Below are 19,568 nucleotides of genomic sequence, written 5' to 3' on the forward strand. Positions count from 1 at the left end.
CAATTTCAATTCAAGCTCGCGTACTAGGGCAGGAGCAGGTGAAATCTTAAATCTATCAAAGATCAGTACAAATGACGCTTGGCTGTCCTCGCATCTACACGACGGTACCAGGTGTCCATCATCAAAAGTCAAATCTGCCGCCTTCGGCCCTAAAACAATATTGTCTGTCCATGTTGGAGAACAACCAGCCAAGAATTGCTATGTTCACCGATGGCTCCACGACGAAATCCGGATCTGCAGCGGCATACGTGGTACCGCAGCACTCCAAGGAGGGCATAGTGCGATTATCCCATAGGACCTCTTCCACGACAGCGGAACTGGTAGCTATACACCTTGCCGTGAGATACATAGCCACGCACGCGCGACCTGCGCACTGGATTGTCTACAGCGACTCAAAAGCTGGACTGGAGGCCATGTTGGCTTTTTTGGGGAACAGTTGGACAGCTTCAACGGTGAAGGAGATCCTAACGGAATACAAGAGATGTACGGACCTGGGACATGACGTTATCTTCCAATGGATTCCGGGGCACATTGGCATCCGCGGTAACGAAACTGCAGACGAGCTAGCTGGAATTGCACACCTGGCTTCCACCAAATACGTCGTGATATATACAGGGTCGGACATCAAACTTCTACTAAGGTCCATGACAGACGACATCTGCAAACGCAAATGGTTACAAGGTGATGGTGGGTCATCTCTTCTCAGAAGAATAGACCCGGAACTAAAATTCAGCATCCCTCCCTCGACTGCCAGAAGTATCGCAACATTTCTACATCGTGCACGCCTGAACGTCCCGTATGGCCGGCATTTCCTGCATATGGGGGGCAAGGCGGATTCCCCGGATTGCCCAGTGTGTGGGATGGAAGAAAATACTGAACATATTTTTATGGAGTGCAGAAAACATCAGTCCCAACGCAAGACATTGCGGGCCGCACTAACTCGTCTGGACAACAGAGCTTTCTCCATAGAGAAGTTATTGGGGACGTGGGACGCCACGCCAACCAGATAGACGCCGCATTGAAGGCTCTCGTAGGCTTCATCTCAAGTTGTTCTCTTGATGTTCAGTACTACTTCATCTGTACGTGACGCCCTGGTTCCTGTATGGCGCGATCCTCTGACGGTCATGTGCCCGTGAACACTGCGCCGTACAGCCTAGCCTAGTCATCTATCTTTTTCTTATTCTTTTTTTGCTTTTTGTTTTGTTTTCTCGGAGTAGCAGAACCTGTCAGGTGACAAGTTCAACCTCTCCGTATTATTTTTAGTTCGTCCAACTCCAACTCCAACAAATTACGGCAGCCTGTCGTTTTTGCTTCGTGGTGTATGTAATTGAAACCTGTTGCTGCCTCAAATAAAAATTTTATGTTCTTATTCGTCTTTTAGAAAACAAGTAAGAAATGTATTGCTAATTAACAGTTCCTGATCCTTGTGTTTCCTGTCATGTACGCTGCACCATTCTTTTTTTTCCTGGACTGTATTACTTTCATGTTTTATGATTTGTGCTCTTATTGTGGCTAACGCACTTTTCAGGGAGAAGCCTTCAACCGGGTGTTTCCATCTGGCTCCTCCATGTCTATGATTCCCAGTTGTGATGTATCTTGGGTAGAATACAATAAATTTAATGAAATGAAATTTATTTCGTCCTCTTCCCGTTCTCCTTGTTGTCTTTTGAAGTACACGTCTTTTTCACTCAGTGGAGTCTTTTATAGTTTTCGCATTCTAGCCTGATATGATAACACACGTACGTTTGCAGTGATATCCGCAGTAGAAAAGCAAAGTATCAATAACGAAAAGCATCTCTCATGACCTTACAATAGAATAAAAAAATTGAAACAAAGCGTCAATTAACCGGTGGACGTCTTGCACGTGTGACAATTGCTGCCAGCAAACTGACCGAAGCAGGCAGCATAGGAGATGGCATAAGGAATATATGTTTGATCCTGTACGCCAGAGAAGAGATGGGACCAGGGTCCGATGGCGTACGTGGCGATGTCTTCTCCCCCGTGAGTGGCTAGGTACCTTCGGAACGTTGCCTTCTGGACAAAGTTAGGATCCGCTGAAATTATGGCATTAGGCTGTTAGAAGTGTACGACCTATACAGAATCGAATAAGAAAAGTAGACGAGCCTTTTGATAGTACTATATCCGTAAAACTAAGGGCGTAATTGCCTGTTGTTCCGAGATTGTTGGCCATGGTCGGACCCTGATATCTGATGCAAGGCCTAGGAGCTGTTGCTGAGTCCCTCTCCAGCACTGGACTAAAGGACGAACTCTAATAGGACACCTTTCCATCATCATCACTTTCTCATCCCTTCCACAAGCGCAATGGGGCAGTGTACCACCATAACGGCGGAGAATATGACCCACCACATCATCATCCCATTTATGTGTGTGTGTGTGTGGGGGGGGGAGAACGGTCCCAAATCATCAGCTTTAGCAATGGGTTTCATTTCCCCTCCTCCGCCACATACTTCGACAAAGAAACCGCCAGGCACCCCCAGGTGACGGATCGTGATTCGTTCTTGGTAAAGTTACTCTCGTCGTATAAAGAGTATAGAGATTACTCACTTTGACGTAGTTGCTCTAACACACCGTAGGAGTATTTTTAGGCGGTCAAAATTTACCTCAAATCCATGTTCAGTAGACGTATCGATGTATCTGCACTTGCACATTCACCACATAGATATGTACGATTCAGAATCATGCTCCATGTCCTATCTGCACTACATCCAACCACTGTCTCATTTCCCACTCACCGAAGTATATACAGGCCAGGCAAAAATCCTAATGCAACGCTTGCTCCATATTTATAACACAACTTATACTGAGTAATATTCTCGAATCCTCAGTCACAAAGGATCAATTTCAGAATGCAGTGATACTCCTCTAAGAACCTCCGGATGTTTCCAAACTTCATGATCTTTGATCTGAATTTCAGTGCACAACCATAATTTGGAGACAACTAAACGTGGACCTATGATTGGTTTTCCGAAATGTGGTAGTGGTCTGCAAAGCCAGTTAGCGGCGGTGAGAATGGGACAGATCTTTCTTGATTGGCAGGCAGTCAATTGCGCTATCGATTACACTGCGATTACGACGACCATCGCGACGAACCTGCCAAGGACCTCAATCAGACAGGAGGAACAATGTACACATTTCTCACATAATCTCTTACAGCTTACCTCAAACGCGCGCGCACACGCGCACGCACACACACACACACACAGCACAGAGAGCGGCGTCTGATGAACATGCTGAAACGCAGCCATGTTGAGGCTGGCACATGCAACTCAACTCAACTCACCTCAACATGCACACAGACAAAGACAAGCAGCAAGCAAACCTCAGCGCCTAAGAACATTGAAAGTCTGAAGCATGGCAGTCGTTCGAAGAGCCAGGAGAAGACATGCATGCAGTGAGCAGATAAGTCCCGTTGTAATTGCAGCCATTATCTTGAGCCCGTGGAATGACATTAAATTCAAAATAAAAGGTCAGTTGAGAATCTCAATGGTGGCGATAACCGAGAAGCAGTTCCTCCCAGAGAAGTGCAATCCGTGTACAGCCTACAAGGTGTACTTCCACTGTTCATTTCCTGCTTGATTGACAGTAGTGTACTGTGAATCTGAATCACGTAGGCATGCTGGAGCTTTGGTTATGTTTTGTTAACAAAATGATTGACATAAAATAAACTGCTCGTTGAACACCCCTATATAAACTGGAAATGATCTAAAAGGATGGGAAACGTTAATGAAAGCAATGCATTAGGACTCTTCGATACTCACTTGTTTCAGCGTCTGTGTAGTTTACTTTTGTTTCATTATAACCCGGGCCGTTGGCGTAGGAAAGTGTAGTAATTGGATAGCCATCTGTCGAGTAGCCTCCTATCCCTGCGTAGATCAGTACATGGGACGCACCGTAAGGATACTGTCCTCGCTGATCCTCGTACTCGCTAATGTCCTGCTATGTTCACTCACCAAGAATGTCCTTTCCTCTTTCCGGTTTTCCTCCTATCGTGAAGGCATGGGAATGATCAGCAGAAACTAAAATCAGCGCCTCCTTTGTGTCGACAAGCTTCATTGCTGATATCACTGCGTCGTCCATTCCAACGGTTTCTTCCAAAGCAAAGGCAGCGCGATTGGCGTGATGAGCATAATCAATAAGACCACCTAAAGAGTAATAACGACAGTAAATAAAGCGTTTAGTCTTAGGATGCGCTACACGCCACGTTCCCGTACTCCCATATCGGTCCCGTATCGAGTTGTTTCAATTGCTCCAGCCTTCGTTCGTTCGTCATTGTATAAAGGCTATCAATTTTTCTCAAAAGAGAAAAATTAAACGAAGCTTAATTCCATGGTATCACCCCGATTTAGCTGTCCTTCATTATAATTGGTAGACCGGGTATCCGTACGAGCGACTTTTCCGGGCGAGATGTCGGCGGAGGCGCAAGGGCGACAGGAGCGGCGTCATAGTTTCTTGGGTGCACGTGAGCAACGTCACGTCTTCTCGTCCACTCGTCTCCCGCTGAGAGATTCTGTGCGCGCTCCACAGAATTTCTCCGACGAGAAACTGTGTCTGCTGGCTGCGCTGCGTTCAACTGGTTCAGCGTTCAGCGCCGTCCTCCGTCGCGTGTTTGAGTAACTTCTCCGTCCGTCACTTCAGACGCGTTCGGATGCGCTGCGCTCGGCATTTCTTCCGCGATATCTCGCTGCCGCGTGCTTTCCTCCTCGCTCTCGCCAGATAAAGTCGCTCGTGCGGATACCCGGTCAGTAGTGAAAGGAGAGAAACATCGAGATAATAGAGAGTTTTAGCATACCGCTACTGGGAGCCTGGTATATAGGCCAATGCGTCTCCATTCAAGAAGAAGAATTACTGAAGATTCTGAGTCATGCAGGCTGTCATATTCCGGTAGGTACGGTAGCTTAACTGTGCATTCACACGAGCGACATCCTTACGGAAGTTTCCAGTGGAAGAAAAACTGCGAAAACACTGCTCACAGAGACGAAGTTCCGCCCGTGTTATGTTGAGGATTCACACGTTGCGGAACAGTGGGAGTGGCGTACTGCGCACTTAGCAGACAACATCGTCAGCGTCTTTCCCTGTCGTCTGCTACGGAATTTCTTGTGGCTGTGTCACAGGATATTACTCACGGTTAGCAGTGTGAACACTGGACGTTGAGCGCTCGCGCTCAGAAAGCTATGACGTTTTCCGCGTCTTCCGCTTCTGCGGGGAATGTCGCTTGTGTGAATACACAGTAACGGTGACGTTACCAACGGTGTACTAAAACTTGTTATTTGTCACATGTCTTGTAGCCCATGGCAGCATATTTTGTGCGGATATTTTGCGAGAACACTAACGTACTTGGTTACGGTATATTACCTCGCTTTTGTTTCTGCTTCCACGGTGGGGGGGTTTATAAGCTGATTTCCTGCCGGTCTAGTGCTAGGAGGAGACAATTGCAGAGCATCATACCTTCGACAAATAGGACAAATCCTTTTGGTCCTCGCTGTAGTATTTTTATTGCTACCTCTGTCATTTCTTGTAGAGTAGGGTAGCTACTGCAGTTCTTATCTTGTTCCATCACGAAAGGTAGGCGAGTTGAGCCCAGTAGACCTACAGGGCATATCAGCGAACGTCAACGTTGTAGTATAGCGCTCAGCCTACTGTAGCACACGTGCATGCAATACGCTACAGTAGAAATATTTAAGAGGAGCAAATAGTATGGTTCAGTAAAAGTGTGAGCCTCCAGGGATCGAACACCAATAACGATTAAATTATGAAGGATGGGGTGTTTCCTCGCTTAGGTTGCGTGACCCTACTGCAGTGCATTTGGAAGTATGATTGGATGAGTTAACATGACACGCACACGAAGGTAGGAAAGCGAATGCTTAAAGTTCGTCTGTAGTGCACCGCATTGGCAACGACAATGGTGGTGGGTGGAGGATTATCCTGACACGCGGCGAATAGCACAGGACGCATTAAACCAGTCTGCTGCAAACCTTCACACCGTGTAGTTGTCCAGTCTTGTCCACTCCGCGCTGAACGGCCCGCTATAACTGGTGACCCGAACGCGTTGGCCAGGAAGTCCCGCAATTTGAAAGTCAACTGTACACGACCTTTACTAAGCTCTTGGGTTCCACCCGTCTGCATCTGAGAGTCTATCACGCTGCTTGCAATGATACTGTGGAGCGATTTCAGCGCCACCTCATGTAGGCGCTCATGTCACATGAAAGCCGCACTCACTGGTCTGACCACTTGCCTCTCGTCCCTTTGGGTTTTCGAGCTGCAGTCAAGCCTGATCTCGCATGCTCATCAGCTGATCTGGTGTATGGAGCGGCACTTCAGCTCCATAGCACGGCAGGTCATGAGGATGTGCACGGCATTGGGTTGCTGAGGCCTAACTTGTGCAGAAACAAGGGAGTCAAGGCGACGTTCAGCCGCAGCCGACGAGGAAGTCTGCTTTGGATGTTGAAAATAGTATAGGGTTCGCTGCGTGAAGGAATGACCACTGTATGATGTCATCATGACGCCAATATTCAGCGGCCAGGGCTCTTAGCACAGCTGAATCAGACTATAGGCTTTTGAGAGTATCGTTGGAGCTACTATATAGAAGTGATGGGCCACTGCAGCCGTCGAACCTTCTTCTTCGTCTTGTACTCCGATTTGGCCAGGGATACACGACAAAGCAAACCTATTGATTGATCGGTCGAGATATAAAAATATGGAGATGTGAAACCCGACAAATGGTCAGGCTACTCCAGAACTCGTGAGTAGAAAATAAAGTAGAAAAAACAATCTCAAGATGGCCAAGAGGCATAAAAATACAAAAAGAACAAGCAGGGTCAACCTAATGAATGAGTACAGTAAATGAGAGTTCAAAGGAACGTGGACTAAATACACTGTCAATAACCCTAATTGCACTGCACAATGTACTCTTTCCATAGGACAGTAGCCGTGAAACACGGAGACTACGGGGGGTGTCGAAAAGGTTACATTTTTGAAGCAAACTGATGTCCCCTCTGTTCTAGTGCCTCGTGTATACCTTCAGGATCCCCACAACCACAGGTGACATAGGCTTTGGATATCCATGCTCCCTGAGTATCTTGGATCCTTCGATATGCAATGCAGTGCTGCTTTGAAGTGGATGTATACCATCCCGGATTGAGGTTGGTATTGCAGCACAGTCTTAAATAATACAAATACGGCACATAGCTCCGCAGAGTTTGACGAGGTACGGTGCGATAATCGATCGGTATATTGTGTCACCGTGGTTTATCTGAGAACGAGACCTCGGCTTTCATGTTTCTTAACGGTGAGGCCAGAAATATAGGCTGAAATGGATGGCCTTGGAACCGTGGATGGGGCAACAGCAGAGACTGATGTTAACGAAGGAACGTTTGTATATTTTTGGTGGTCATAGCGGGGCGAAAAGAAGGGGAAGCATCAAGAATATCGTGCGTGCGTGTGTTACTGCTCTACGTTACATTTCTTACTGCTTTTTTCCCCCTTTGATTTACGGAATCGGTCGAGTGCCGAATGCTAAGCTCTGTCTATATTTTTTTTTATTTTTCTTATCAACTCATCAACGTGCACAGGCGAAAAAAGAGAGCGCGCACTGAAGGAAGTGCACGGGAATTGTATTCATCGGAGTAAAGGACGGCTTTGTGCTGTGTATCGGCTTGTCCCAGCGCTTGTTCCCGGCTTGTATTCCACTGCTGGCTCATGTCGCTTAGTTGCAGCTTCTGGTCCTCCTCTATGGGTCTTGACGCTAGGTTGCATTTCGAATTCCTGCTACTGTATTCTTCGGTGCTGCCGTCATCGCTCTATGCTTCTCCTGCTTCTGTGGGATCCACGTTCAGGTGCCTACAAATCAAGCTCTCGTTGCAGCCCATTTGAATAGTAAAGTCTTTGCATAAAACCTTATTACCGCTGTCTCTCGTACCAGCCGCTGTGCGATTAACTAAGAGGTCCTAGTCGCCTATACGTCTAGTGAGGGCACTGTGAACCCACCCGCTGTCTCTCAGGTTGGTTCACCGGTCGCCGCATCACGGTACACCGCCGCAGGTACACTAGAGGACTTTCCTGCGTTCCCGCTAAATAATCTTTCGTACAAGGGGATGAAGCCGCTGGAGAACGATCGAGCGGAGATAGTGGCAGACAGTTCCTACACGGTGAAAGGCGTCAGTTGGAAACTTCCTCGCTTCAGCTATCACCGTGCGCTTTTCGGCGTTGCGTAGTGCCCAAAGCAGGCACGCAAGTTGAGAGCTAGTAAACACGAAGTTTCTCCAGAAGATGATGCTTGATGTTCAACAAGAACAAGCAATGTACGAGAAAAAATGAGACGACACTCGCGTGCCAAACTACGCTAACGAGGCCTGGTACGATCACATGGAGTGTAATTGGTCAAAATCAGAAATGCTATGTCCGCAACTTGCGAGACACGCTAGGATGACATGGCGAGTTACGCTAGATCGCAGAAGCAACATGTGGTTTGTGGGCACGTGGACATGTGGTTTGTTCCTTCAGATGGACGTATACCCTTGGAAGAGGTTGGGCAGGCGTGTTAGCTCAGCTCAGTTGGTAGAGCTCTGGACCTGTAATCCAGAAGATGTGGGTTCGACTCCTGCAGCTGACCTTTTCAGTGACTTCCTTCTTTCATCGTGATTCATCTAATGCCTTTAATGGAGTAGGGTATACTGCACTCCAGCGGTGAAACATTCCACGTCATCGTCAAAATGTATTTGTTGTTGTTGCAAATGTGCATTTATATAACTATGAGGTTTTGCGCAACGGCGGAAATGACATTGATTATATACTAAATGCCATCACATTAAAAAGTTGTAGGCGCTTCTGAGTACCAAATTGATATTCGAATGTTGGCCCCAGACGCGGTCGCTGTGGAAAGATAACGGACAAGATGTGAGATGTCTCCAATTTTTTTTAAAGTTCAATTTGAAATAAAGAAGAATGTAACAAAAAGTTGCGCAGGAACTTCTTACCAAGTAGATAATCAGTGGTCGATGGATCAACGCTCAGTAATTGTTCCTTGCTCCAAATGTAACGGGCGTTGCTCTTTCCTTCTTTTGATTTCATCCATTGTTCAATCAAGTTCCTTCCGTCTCTACGATTTCCCTTCAGTCCTTCTTCATCGTTTTGTGTATTGTTTATAAAATTCATACGACCCCCGCCTAAGATTACCTATGGGGGAAGCGTACATATTAACACTGTTGGCAGTCTTATGCAACCGGGCAGATTATTCTCTTCCCATGCAGAGTGAACGTCAACTGCGAGGACGGGGCCCAACCTGTGCCTACCATCATACAAACATCAAAGAAGCAAATAAAAGGGCACGGAGATCGACTTCCCTACGTCAGGCGAGGATCGTCCGTCCGCGGTTGCTTTCTCCGGCCGTTTCTTCTCTCTTCTCGAGTAAATTTGATTGCGTGGTTATAATGCACCACAGAACGGAAATATTTTGCATGGTGACTCCTGGTGAACAACTTGACGAATGAGACAGCGTTTCGAGTCATGTTAAACGTCACCTCATTGCTCCTTTAAAGGGAGACCCCGGGCCGATTCGAAACTCTCATAATGGCGTTGTAAATAAGTTTGGTACACTCTTCCGAAATGAGAAATAAAGTTGGTTTGGCAGTCGGGGACCCGTTCGTTAGTTGCCAAAGAGCTCTGAAGCTCAAAACGAAACCGAAACTTATGAAGGTTACTTCTCCTACTCCCTGTACCATGCGTGACGTCACCGGCAGTCTCGCGAGGGCCACCGACCGTTTTTAGGGCACGCGCTTTATAACTTCTTCGTGCCGCACGGATGACCAATCATCTGTTTCTTCGATTTCGAAATACAATATTCGCCGGCGGTAAAAGCGGCACCGACAGAAGGCCGTACAGGAGGAATACCGGTGAGGTGAAGCCCAGTGTTGCTGGACTGCTTTCCCGTGGAGGGGCGCTTAATCACTCCAAGGAAAATATTCCTTTTCTAATTATCTGTGCCACTTGGGGATAAGAAATTGTATTCACTGAAATATCATACGGTACGGATTGATGTCGCACATTTACCTCAAGACGTTTTTGGTGCGCGGAGTCTCCCTTTTAAGGGCTCTAATCCTCGCCGCCCGAAGATTATAATACCGTTGGTCATGATGAGGGCACTGACCCTGTCTCAGAATGTATAATAAAGCTCCATATGCGAATTGCGCTCATACAAAATATGTATTTAAAAATCTGGCCTGCTTACCCTGAACTCGTTACCTGGACTTTCTTCTACAAGTTGGCGGGCGCTATCTTTTGTGTCATTGACCATGCAGTGGTTCGGCACATAGCCCTCCCACCCCCTGTGTCCGACATGTGCATAGGTGCCAGCTGGACTCGCATGTGTAACTGACGTTGTGGTCACGAGACCGGTCCACAAGCCTTCCGTCTGCGCCCAGGTCATGATACTTGACACGTGGGTTGTCTTGTCAGTGTGGCATTCACCTGCCTGTTTCAAATGGCAAGTCGTGTAATGGCGGCACTGAGAATCGTAAGTGATCCAAGGCACCGATTCGCAAAAGAAAAAAAAAAACAGTGAGAAATGCACTTGGAAAGAATAATTTAAGGCCCTGTTGGAATTACGAAGCGCACCGATCTACGATACGGCGCTGCGGTACAAGATATGATATTAAATAATGAGATGAGACCCACACACACGAATACATATTCTTAAAGGGGCACAAAACTGGGCGCGGAACATTCTCCAATTATTACAATGAAATCCATCCATGTTCAATGAAAGAACGCATAGTCAGTGACAACTTAAGTCATACACTTGACCCCGCCCCCACTCAAGAATCGCTCCGCGCGTGCGAATGTAGTGCGGCGCGGCCAAGTGGGGATGAGAGAGAGTGGGACTACATCGCGAAGCGGGGGCGTCGTGCAAAGGCTGGTAGCCATTCACAGAGCATAATCCGCGTGAGTCACTCCTTATCCTTGGAACCGGGTCACGTCACCATGTTCCAACATATAGCAACACCACATTCTAGGCGCTGGAGATTGGGGAGATTTCGCTTTCCTAGCCAATGACCGACCTCACTGGGACAAGCTCAAGCTCGCGAGGGAACCGGTTGCCGAAGCATCACGTTGACGTCGCGCAGCAATACAGCATTGAAAACATAGTGCGCACGTGAAGTAGAATATTGAAGGTTTCTGATTGGGTTTTGAGCTGGCTATCTTGGATTTGACAAGTGGGGAATATGTCTAGAACTAACCTCACTTCTCTGTATTAAAACAAAATTAATGTATAAGCGTCCAGAATTCTAAATAGCTGATGATGCGCGACGTGAAAATGACGTGTCGCTATTGTCGCCAGGACACCGCAAGGCGGGGCATGAGGGCGAAAGAGTGCAGTGAATATGTAGTCAGTTTGGAGCCATTATTTACTTTTTTCCGACAACAGTTTCTTGAAAACGTTCACCGTCGACAACGTATCACAAAGCATTAAAAAAATTGCGCCTCATATACCTATTTATTGCCCCTTTAACATTACCTCAAAATTCTCTGTTGTAGCAAATACATGTAGCGTTACCGTGCGCATACGAGAATGTAAACACTGGACAGGTCAGATCACAGAAAAAGCTGATGATAACAAGAGGAAACCATCGCGACAGTTTCTACCAGACATTCTCTTCAGTTAGTTGAACACAAGGCAAAATTTGCTCTTGAGGGCCGCGCATAATGGGAGAGCGCCGATGTTATGAGGAAAGTACAGCTCCGGTCAACCTTAATAATAACACTGGAAAAGAACGTGGTCTCGTTCCCGAGCGCGATTACCGCGACCCTTGAGGCCATGATGAAATCTTAATTGAAGAAAATTATTCCGTTAGTTTAACGGATAGATTTTGTTCACTTAATATTCGCCCAGTGCCCCAAGGGCGGCGGTTATCACGCTGGAAAATGTGACAGAATTTTTTGCAGTATTGTTATTGTTAAGGTTGACCGGAGCTGTACGTACTGCTCACCTTGATTCTTGAATCAACCCCAATCGTTTTAACGTTTGCCTTGACGCCGCACAGGTATGCCGTAGCTGTGTTCGCAGAGTCCGACGTCTGTGCATCGAGTCCGTAAGTCTTGTGCAGAGAAACGTGAGGAAAACGATCCCAGGAGAGGCAGCCTTCCTCTCCACTCGACCCATCGCGCCGCTGGCCCCTGTAGATCCGTCCCGCAGTCACTGTCGATATACCCATGCCGTCGCCCAAGAAGAAGATTATGTTGCGAGCCCTTCTTGTATTTGGCTGGTACTCAGATCGTCTACGAATTTCATCCATCGCAAGCTGTCTCCAGTAGGATGCCTTGGCTGCACGAAACAGATATCCGTTTAGTTCTAGCTCACAGGGTGTAGCAGCAATGAACAGGGCAAGTGTGAGACGGGGGAAGCAGGAAATGGAGCCCCGAGGCAGGGCCTCCTCAGGGCCCCCCAAACCAAGGCCCGACGGTTGCTGGCACCTGGGGGCGTGAGGAGGGGGGCCATTGCAGGACTCATCCAGAATCATCCTCGGGGTTTTCGTAATTTCTATCGCCGGCCCTGGCAATGAATGCAGTTTTCGCGCAACGGTCGTCAGCAGGTTCTCGCAATAGGCTAGGAATAGACACACCTTCATGGGATATTTACAGTTTTTCTCCCTTTTTTTTTTCACATTTATCGCCCATGCAGTGCTATGGGACATTCACAGTTACGTGCGCGCAACCCGTTACGTCCATGCGTGTTACTAACCTAGTGAATAGTCTAGTTATGCCCAAACCAGCAGCGATGACAGATCCAATTCAACTCCTGCAACTGGCCGCCCCCTTCGCGCGATAGCCGTGACGTTGCCCGACTGAGCGTGGCCGACTACGGCAAGTAATTCCACCACCCACCACTACCACTACCGTCTTTAACCATGCTGTCGACGACGGCGTCACCACGCAGTCGCACTGATGCACACTCACTCGGCGATCACTGAGTTTGTTGAGGACAACGACGTTCGTCCCTCAAGAATAGGAGGTACAACAAAGACCGAAAACACGGCATAGCATCAAGAGCTAACCCAGGCAAGCCTTTTTTGGACAGTTGACAAACTAGCTCGGCCAACGTACAGCAGATTGCACCACCCGCTGTGTCAAGTGCTGTGGCATACTTGCAAAGATGAAAGACTGTGGCATACTGGCAAAGGCGCCTTCGTCGCCGAGACTATCAGGTGATCACACAAAGGGTTTGCGTGTCGCAAATCGGAATATCAGTGAAACTAAAAATTCATTTTTCTTTTTTTTTTTTTTTTACCGCGAAGGGTTTGGGATAACTACTTTGCACACTTAACCAGTGTTCCCTAATGAATAAGTCGTCTGAGTACCGTTCCGTTCTGGCATAGTTTCCGTTTCCGTTTGTGGCATAGACATATCCACGCATTGCATTTATTCGCTGCTAAAGATTATTGCGGAGGAAGAGGACGCCGTCAACGGACTGTGGGCAGAGCCTGGTCCGCCAATATGTAATGCAAGTTCGTCAGCTGTCAGCGCAGCTCCCCAGGTTCCCCTTCTCGCCTTATAATGGTGATGTTGATGAAGCTGCTTAGCCATAGTCAGCCTCTCTGCCCTATTGCAGTGAAGCGATCTCATTGGCGAATTGAAATGTGGGAGTCGTCGAAAAAGCCACACAGTGGCGGGAAAAGAAACACGCACCTCTCCTTTGCCAGTCGCTTTGTTCCATCATGCGACCTCATTGGTCCCTCTCCCAAGTAAGGGGGTTCTGTGTTCAATATTTCCACTACCATCACCGCGTTTCAGGGTTGAGGTGCAACATTTCAAGGCCGAGACGCACGTCCTTTCTTCTGTGCACCCATGTCAGTTTACAATGCTCCCTTACGAGCACAGGGGTGACACAAACACGCCATTGTTGTAACTACCCTCAAGCGGGTGCTTTTGGCAAAACTGCCATCTTGTCCTGGTCGCACGTCATAGAAAACGTCATTTTGAGGTCATGTGACTTTGTTTACATGTCGTTTTGCCGCTTACCGACATATTTTCGCCGTCATAACACCAAGAGATGACCGTATTTTGCCAGCGTAAACTATGCGGTTCTTCTTCCGCAACATGGTAGCCCATTTCACCTTAGTTTAAGTACATTGCATCGGCTCGGTAAGTCTTAACGCACGGTCGTCATCACATCTTTGGAAGTTGTCAACAATGCCAGGCTTTATGTGTAAAACTGCGCGTTTTATTGCGAGATTATCGGACAAAAATAATTACCGTGATCGAAAAACATCCAAAACGTCGTCCAGAAACAACAACCGCATTGTTTACAAACGGTTTGGCCGCCGATCGCAGGCGCCGCCATCTTTAAGGTCACGTGTGCCTTGACGTTTGCTGTGACGTGCGACCAGGACCTGTCCAGGATGCATTGCGTTCGCCCAGCACGCTTTCGTCTACGGAGCAATACATTGGATGCCACCCCTGTGCTTACGAGCTGTTTTCTCGTGGACGCCGCCATATTGAGAGCGCAGCGCCGTCTCGCGGGGATCCGCGTTCGGCTGAATTCCAAAACAAACTCTCGAGCAGACTTGTGCGTAACGCGTTACTAGTAATTGCGTTACTTGTAATCAGTTACCTTTTTGAGTAATTTTTCGAGTAATCAGTTACTTTACTATGAAAGTAATTTTTCGTGTAATTAATTACTTTTTGGAGTAATCGATTACTCAGTAATTGATTACTTTTCCGGCAGAGATTAACTTATTTTTCAGATGTTCTGCCCCAAGTCAAGCCCCTCGTACCGTCAGCCTTTGTTGGATCGTTCTACTATAGCAAGTACAGGTCATTGTACTAACGTTCTGGAATTTCAGGGTCTCTCTCCCTAATCTCTTCCTACACCAGTATAGTGTTGGTGGTACATGAAGGTTTAGAGGTTTAGTGAGTCATGGGGAGGTTCCAGGCAATGTTCTTCCACAATCGGGTCAACGTCTTCCCGGGCGATAAATACAGTAGTTCTTTCCTTTCTTTTTTTCTTTTTTTCTGGGGCACGCAGAGACAGGTATAATTTGTGTGAATGCTGAGTAACGACCGGAGTAACGCGTTACATTTTACTCGTTACTCAATTACATTTGGAGTCGAGTAATTGGTAACGGTAATCAATTACTTTTTGCGTATAAGTAACGGTAACGGTAATCAATTACTTTTTTCGAGTAACGGGCACAAGTCTGCTCTCGAGTAGGAGTTGATCACGTGACAAAGTTGTACCACGTGCCCAAGAGCGTAGGCAATCCTGGAGTTGGTTGTGGAACGGGCGCGTGTACCATCCTCGACATGGCGACAGCAGACGACAGTAACATTTGAGCTTATCGGGACATCACAACCTCTGCTCGCTACTTCTCTTTGCTGTGACGGTGTTGACTTCAGTGTGGGATCATCTGCGTGTGTTCGTAAAGCATTCACGCACTGAATTCGAGGTATTTACCGCACATTCCATGGAGTGAACATTGCAATGTTAACTTGAAAGGTGTATGGGGGTGGGTCACGACTATAGCCTCTGTGGCCAACAACGGCAAGCCGACCCTGCCATTAGCCCCCACCTCCGTATATGTGGGTGGGTGAAAGGTTGAGTGGACATTTTGTCGCCTGGTTTCTCGAAACTTTACCTTCTCCCCTGTGCAGAAACAAATTGCCGTAACGTGTACTCGAAGTGTATAGCCACCGGCGCTGAAGCTGCCTTCGCAGCATTCTGTAAACGCAGTGCTGATCAGCTTTTCTCCAGGTTGGGAAATATCACCACCATCCACCGCACTGGATTATGAGGGCTCCGTTGCTTTGAACAGCAGCGTGTTTTTAAAGGTGCACAGTACGTCTGCCTTCTTCGCTGAGCATTTGGACCCAGCGAGTGGTGGAAACGTTTTCGTCTCTGTTAATTTTCTGTTCCGGGGGGTGGGGGGGGGTGGAGAAGAGGGAATTATAATAAAGCTGGTGATGGGTAGAGGCGGGGCACGGCCCCTGGCCCGGGGTCGAAAGTTCGGGTAGACAGAGACTGGCCCATGTCATCTAGTTGGTTTTCCTCAGACACCGAAAGGCTAATGTCGGAACAGTTCCCTGTGAAGTCGGCCCAGGACGCAGAATGCCCCTGAGAAGCATGCTTCATTACCCTTAGGCAGACTACTCGGCAGTAACACGTCATTAACCAAGCATCTGCGAAAACGTTCGCACATGCACCTGTTCACACAAAGTTCATTCCCTTTGTTTCTTTATTTGTTCAGTAATCAGTAGCACGGGCAACACAGCAGAACTCAATGAGCGTTCACTAATGCTGATGCTGCGTTCACTGCTGAATTGAAGAGGCCAGATTGCTTGTCGTGCACGCAGTGGCGTAGCCAGACCTCCAAGGTAGAGGGGGCTCGATACGAAAACTGCCCCCCCTCCCCCCGCTGATCCAGGGTGACATACTTGTGCACACTGCAAAATGCGGATGCAAAAAAAAAGTTAAAAAATGGAACGAAAATAATTGATTTGGACGTGCACAATACGATTACATGTATAGGCTGTCATGACCAGGGTTGGCTACTGGAAACGAGAAACGGTAATTACCGAAATTCAACAGGAAACGAAAATGGAAACGGAAACAAAATTGTTTTAGTTTTCACTACCAGAAACCGAAACGGAAATGAAATTCAAAAGTGGTAACGTTAACGAAAACCAAATTCGCAGGGCGTTTCCCTCAGTGTTTTCGCGTTAATATGAAAATTATATATATCTGCACTATTCTTCCAGTCATCATTCATTCATTCATGGACGCGAAAGTTTTGGATGACGTGTTATTTTTGCGCACGAGCGGATACTTTTGAAACTTAAAAGGCATGTATTTCCGTAACCTAGAGAGGCATCTACTTGCGGTGTATAAGATTCGTTACGAACTTTGCATTAAAGTGTTTGTGTTTGGTGTGGCTGTCCTTTTGCATCCATTATGTAACCAGAATATCTGACATGAAAAAGCAAAAAACAGACAGTACGAGTTCCGGATGAGGAACAGAAACCAGTACCGAAATTACCTCGGAAACGGAAACGACATTCTTAAAAAGAAACGGAAACCGCTACCGAAAACGAAAACAGAAACGGGAACGAAAAGCAGGGTTTTTCAGTTACCGGACACAATAATATTTTCTGTAACAAACCCTGGTCATGACCAAGGAGGTGGTGTCACGAGATTGGAAGTTTTTTGAAAAGCTAATAGTTTGCAAACTATTCAAGAGTGCTGCTTAGATAGACGCCATAAACTGTAAGAACTTTCGCGATCGTCACACTGCCCCCCCCCCCCTCATATATATTATATTCTCCTCGGATTTGCACGATTTCCGTGGGTCGGTCCGTGGCAGGTAGGGGGGGCTCGAGCCCCCCCTAGCCCCCCCGTGGCTACGCCACTGCGTGCACGACAAGCAATCTAACCTCCTCAACATCAGCAAACACATTGTACGTACTGTTAGGAGGACGTAAATAGGTCTTGAGAAACTTACCTTCATTGTTTCGATTCTTATTTGGGTAAACAAAGTTGACGCTGTCGCACTTCCCCAAAACCACAAACGCAAACAACAAACAGTGTAGAACGCAACACCCTCCGCGATTCCACATCCTCCTGTTTATACGCTGCTTCACACTTTCTCGATTCGTCTCACTACCATTTATTACGCTGTCGTCATGACACGCAGCACTCAGGAAACTGCGAAACTATGGAAACCATTGTTATACGTATACTGACCTTTCGCTGATGAAGCTGACACTGGCTGACCCTGACATTAGCAACAGCGTCGCGGAGCCCAGTGTGATTTCCTTGTGTTTCTCCGAGATGCTCCGGGGCAATTGTCAGCAGATTTTACGGTGAAGTCAGCATGTTTTCGAACTCTGACCTATTCTTTTCTTTCTCTTACAAAATGTCAGCCCTCACCTCCGTCTTCCCCGCCCCTTCCCTGAGCTGTACGCCGAGTCGCCGACCTATCAGGCAGGAAAACAGCTCGCTGATAACAACATCACTACCGTATTGGCCGCTAATCCTCAAGTAACACAAAACGGCGGCGGTACCACGCTCGGGCGAGCAATGTCACGATTATCGCAGGATGTAGTAAAGGATGTTGCAGTAGATCGACGGCCGTCTTCGTTCGAAACGGAAATTATAGGTTGGACATATACCCTCAAAAATGAACTTCAGGGGTGCTAGACTCGTCAAAGCAGAACTAAGTTCAAAAGATGATGTCGCGCGGGGAGGAGTTTTGAACTTCCGAAGTTAAAGTAAAATGTTTCCCTTTCCCGCAACTGAAGTTGGGTCTACGTCGGTGCCGATCAAAATCAGTGTGTGCGCTACCCGCCCACTGGCTCGAGCGTGATAGAATGAAGAATGAGAAAGCGCACCGCTTCTGTCCGCTCCGGTGAAGAATAAAATGCAGAGCAATACATCCTTGAAGGACTTAAGGTCAAACCGTAGATTGTCAAATATATTTGGGCTGCGCGAACATTAAAATATTTCAGATCTCGAGGCGCATAACTGTGTTCCAAATCGAATGCTGAACTATATGTTCAATTTTGAATCGAATAAACATTTCTTCCAAACTGAATACATACAGAAACAGCATGGCTCGAGGCCTGATCCTATGGCATCACAAAACACCCGCGCTACTCGTAATGGTAAAAAGGAAACGGAAAACTGTTGTATGATTCACGGACATTGCCGGCCGTGCAGTCCTCCGTCAAGTTATGCAAACAAACAAAACAAAAAAAGCCTTAAAGGTCGAAAAGACGAAGCTATCCGGTGACACGGCTTTTCTTGTAACCTCCTCACAATTGCTCCAGATAACTGCGTCGTTTCAACCTTGCTGCCGCTATCAGCAGAAGCATGGAAGAGGGAACTGAATGGGAGACTCATCTTTTCTTTCCACAATTATTCTACACACGTAACATGAAAAACGGTTAGGAGCAACTAATATTTATTCGAACAAGAACTTTCGTGCAAGAGACTGCACTTCTTGAGGTACAGAAGAAGTGAAGAACCTGAAGAAGGGAAGAACCTGAAGAAGTGCAGTCTCGTGCACGAAAGTTCTTGTTCGAATAAATATTAGTTGCTCCTAACCGTTTTTCATGTTACGTGTGTGATTCCCTCTTCGCGGGCTCCTTGACAGTGTTTCATTTTTTCCCCTTTCCCACAGTATTCTACATTAAGTGACGGAATAATTAACGCCGTCGAGCTTTTGCGCAAAGAAAATTCTCCCCAGCTATTTTTATTGCTGAAGGGTAATGTGTTTTGTGTTGAAATTGGTTGAGAAAACGAAATGCCCTTTCTGTTACGGACAAGGAAAAACACAAAGAGAGACAAAAAACAAACGACATTAAAAAAGTTGCGCTGACTTGGCACATTTCAGATATCTATTCAGAATATTTCTCGCGACTGAAAATCGAAAAGTGCGCGCGAGTCACACCAAAAGTTAGTCGATGACAAGCGCCAGTGACACACCGAAGTAGAATTTTAAGCCTCTGTTTGGTGCCACATTACATGACACACCCGCTGTATCGTCATGTGTGCTATACGT

At 47.0% G+C, this 19,568-nt stretch overlaps 1 protein-coding gene across 1 annotated transcript; it reads right to left on the bottom strand.

The window, feature by feature from the left end:
- Positions 1–1,639: 1,639 nt before the first annotated feature.
- Positions 1,640–17,606, bottom strand: LOC135387415 (alkaline phosphatase-like). Its single transcript, XM_064616621.1, has 8 exons — positions 17,508–17,606; positions 12,003–12,337; positions 10,244–10,486; positions 8,994–9,192; positions 5,467–5,607; positions 3,972–4,163; positions 3,780–3,884; positions 1,640–2,054 (listed from the first exon to the last, which is right to left on the bottom strand). The coding sequence occupies exons 2-8, from the start codon at positions 12,306–12,308 to the stop codon at positions 1,843–1,845; spliced, it is 1,398 nt and encodes a 465-aa protein (XP_064472691.1). The 5' UTR covers positions 12,309–12,337; positions 17,508–17,606; the 3' UTR covers positions 1,640–1,842.
- Positions 17,607–19,568: the final 1,962 nt, after the last annotated feature.

Source organism: Ornithodoros turicata, chromosome 3, assembly GCF_037126465.1.
Source record: "Ornithodoros turicata isolate Travis chromosome 3, ASM3712646v1, whole genome shotgun sequence".
NCBI classification, from domain to species: domain Eukaryota; kingdom Metazoa; phylum Arthropoda; class Arachnida; order Ixodida; family Argasidae; genus Ornithodoros; species Ornithodoros turicata.

What these genes read in the sequence shown, in the direction of transcription:
- LOC135387415 (XM_064616621.1), bottom strand. Translation starts at nt 12,308, where the DNA reads ATGGATGAAATTCGTAGACGATCTGAGTACCAGCCAAATACAAGAAGG. An exon ending in GGGTTGATTCAAGAATCAAG is followed by an intron (nt 10,487 to 12,002) that starts GTGAGCAGTACG and finishes CATTTGAAACAG; the next exon opens with GCAGGTGAATGCCACACTGA. An exon ending in ATTTGTCCTATTTGTCGAAG is followed by an intron (nt 4,164 to 5,466) that starts GTATGATGCTCT and finishes ATTACTCTTTAG; the next exon opens with GTGGTCTTATTGATTATGCT.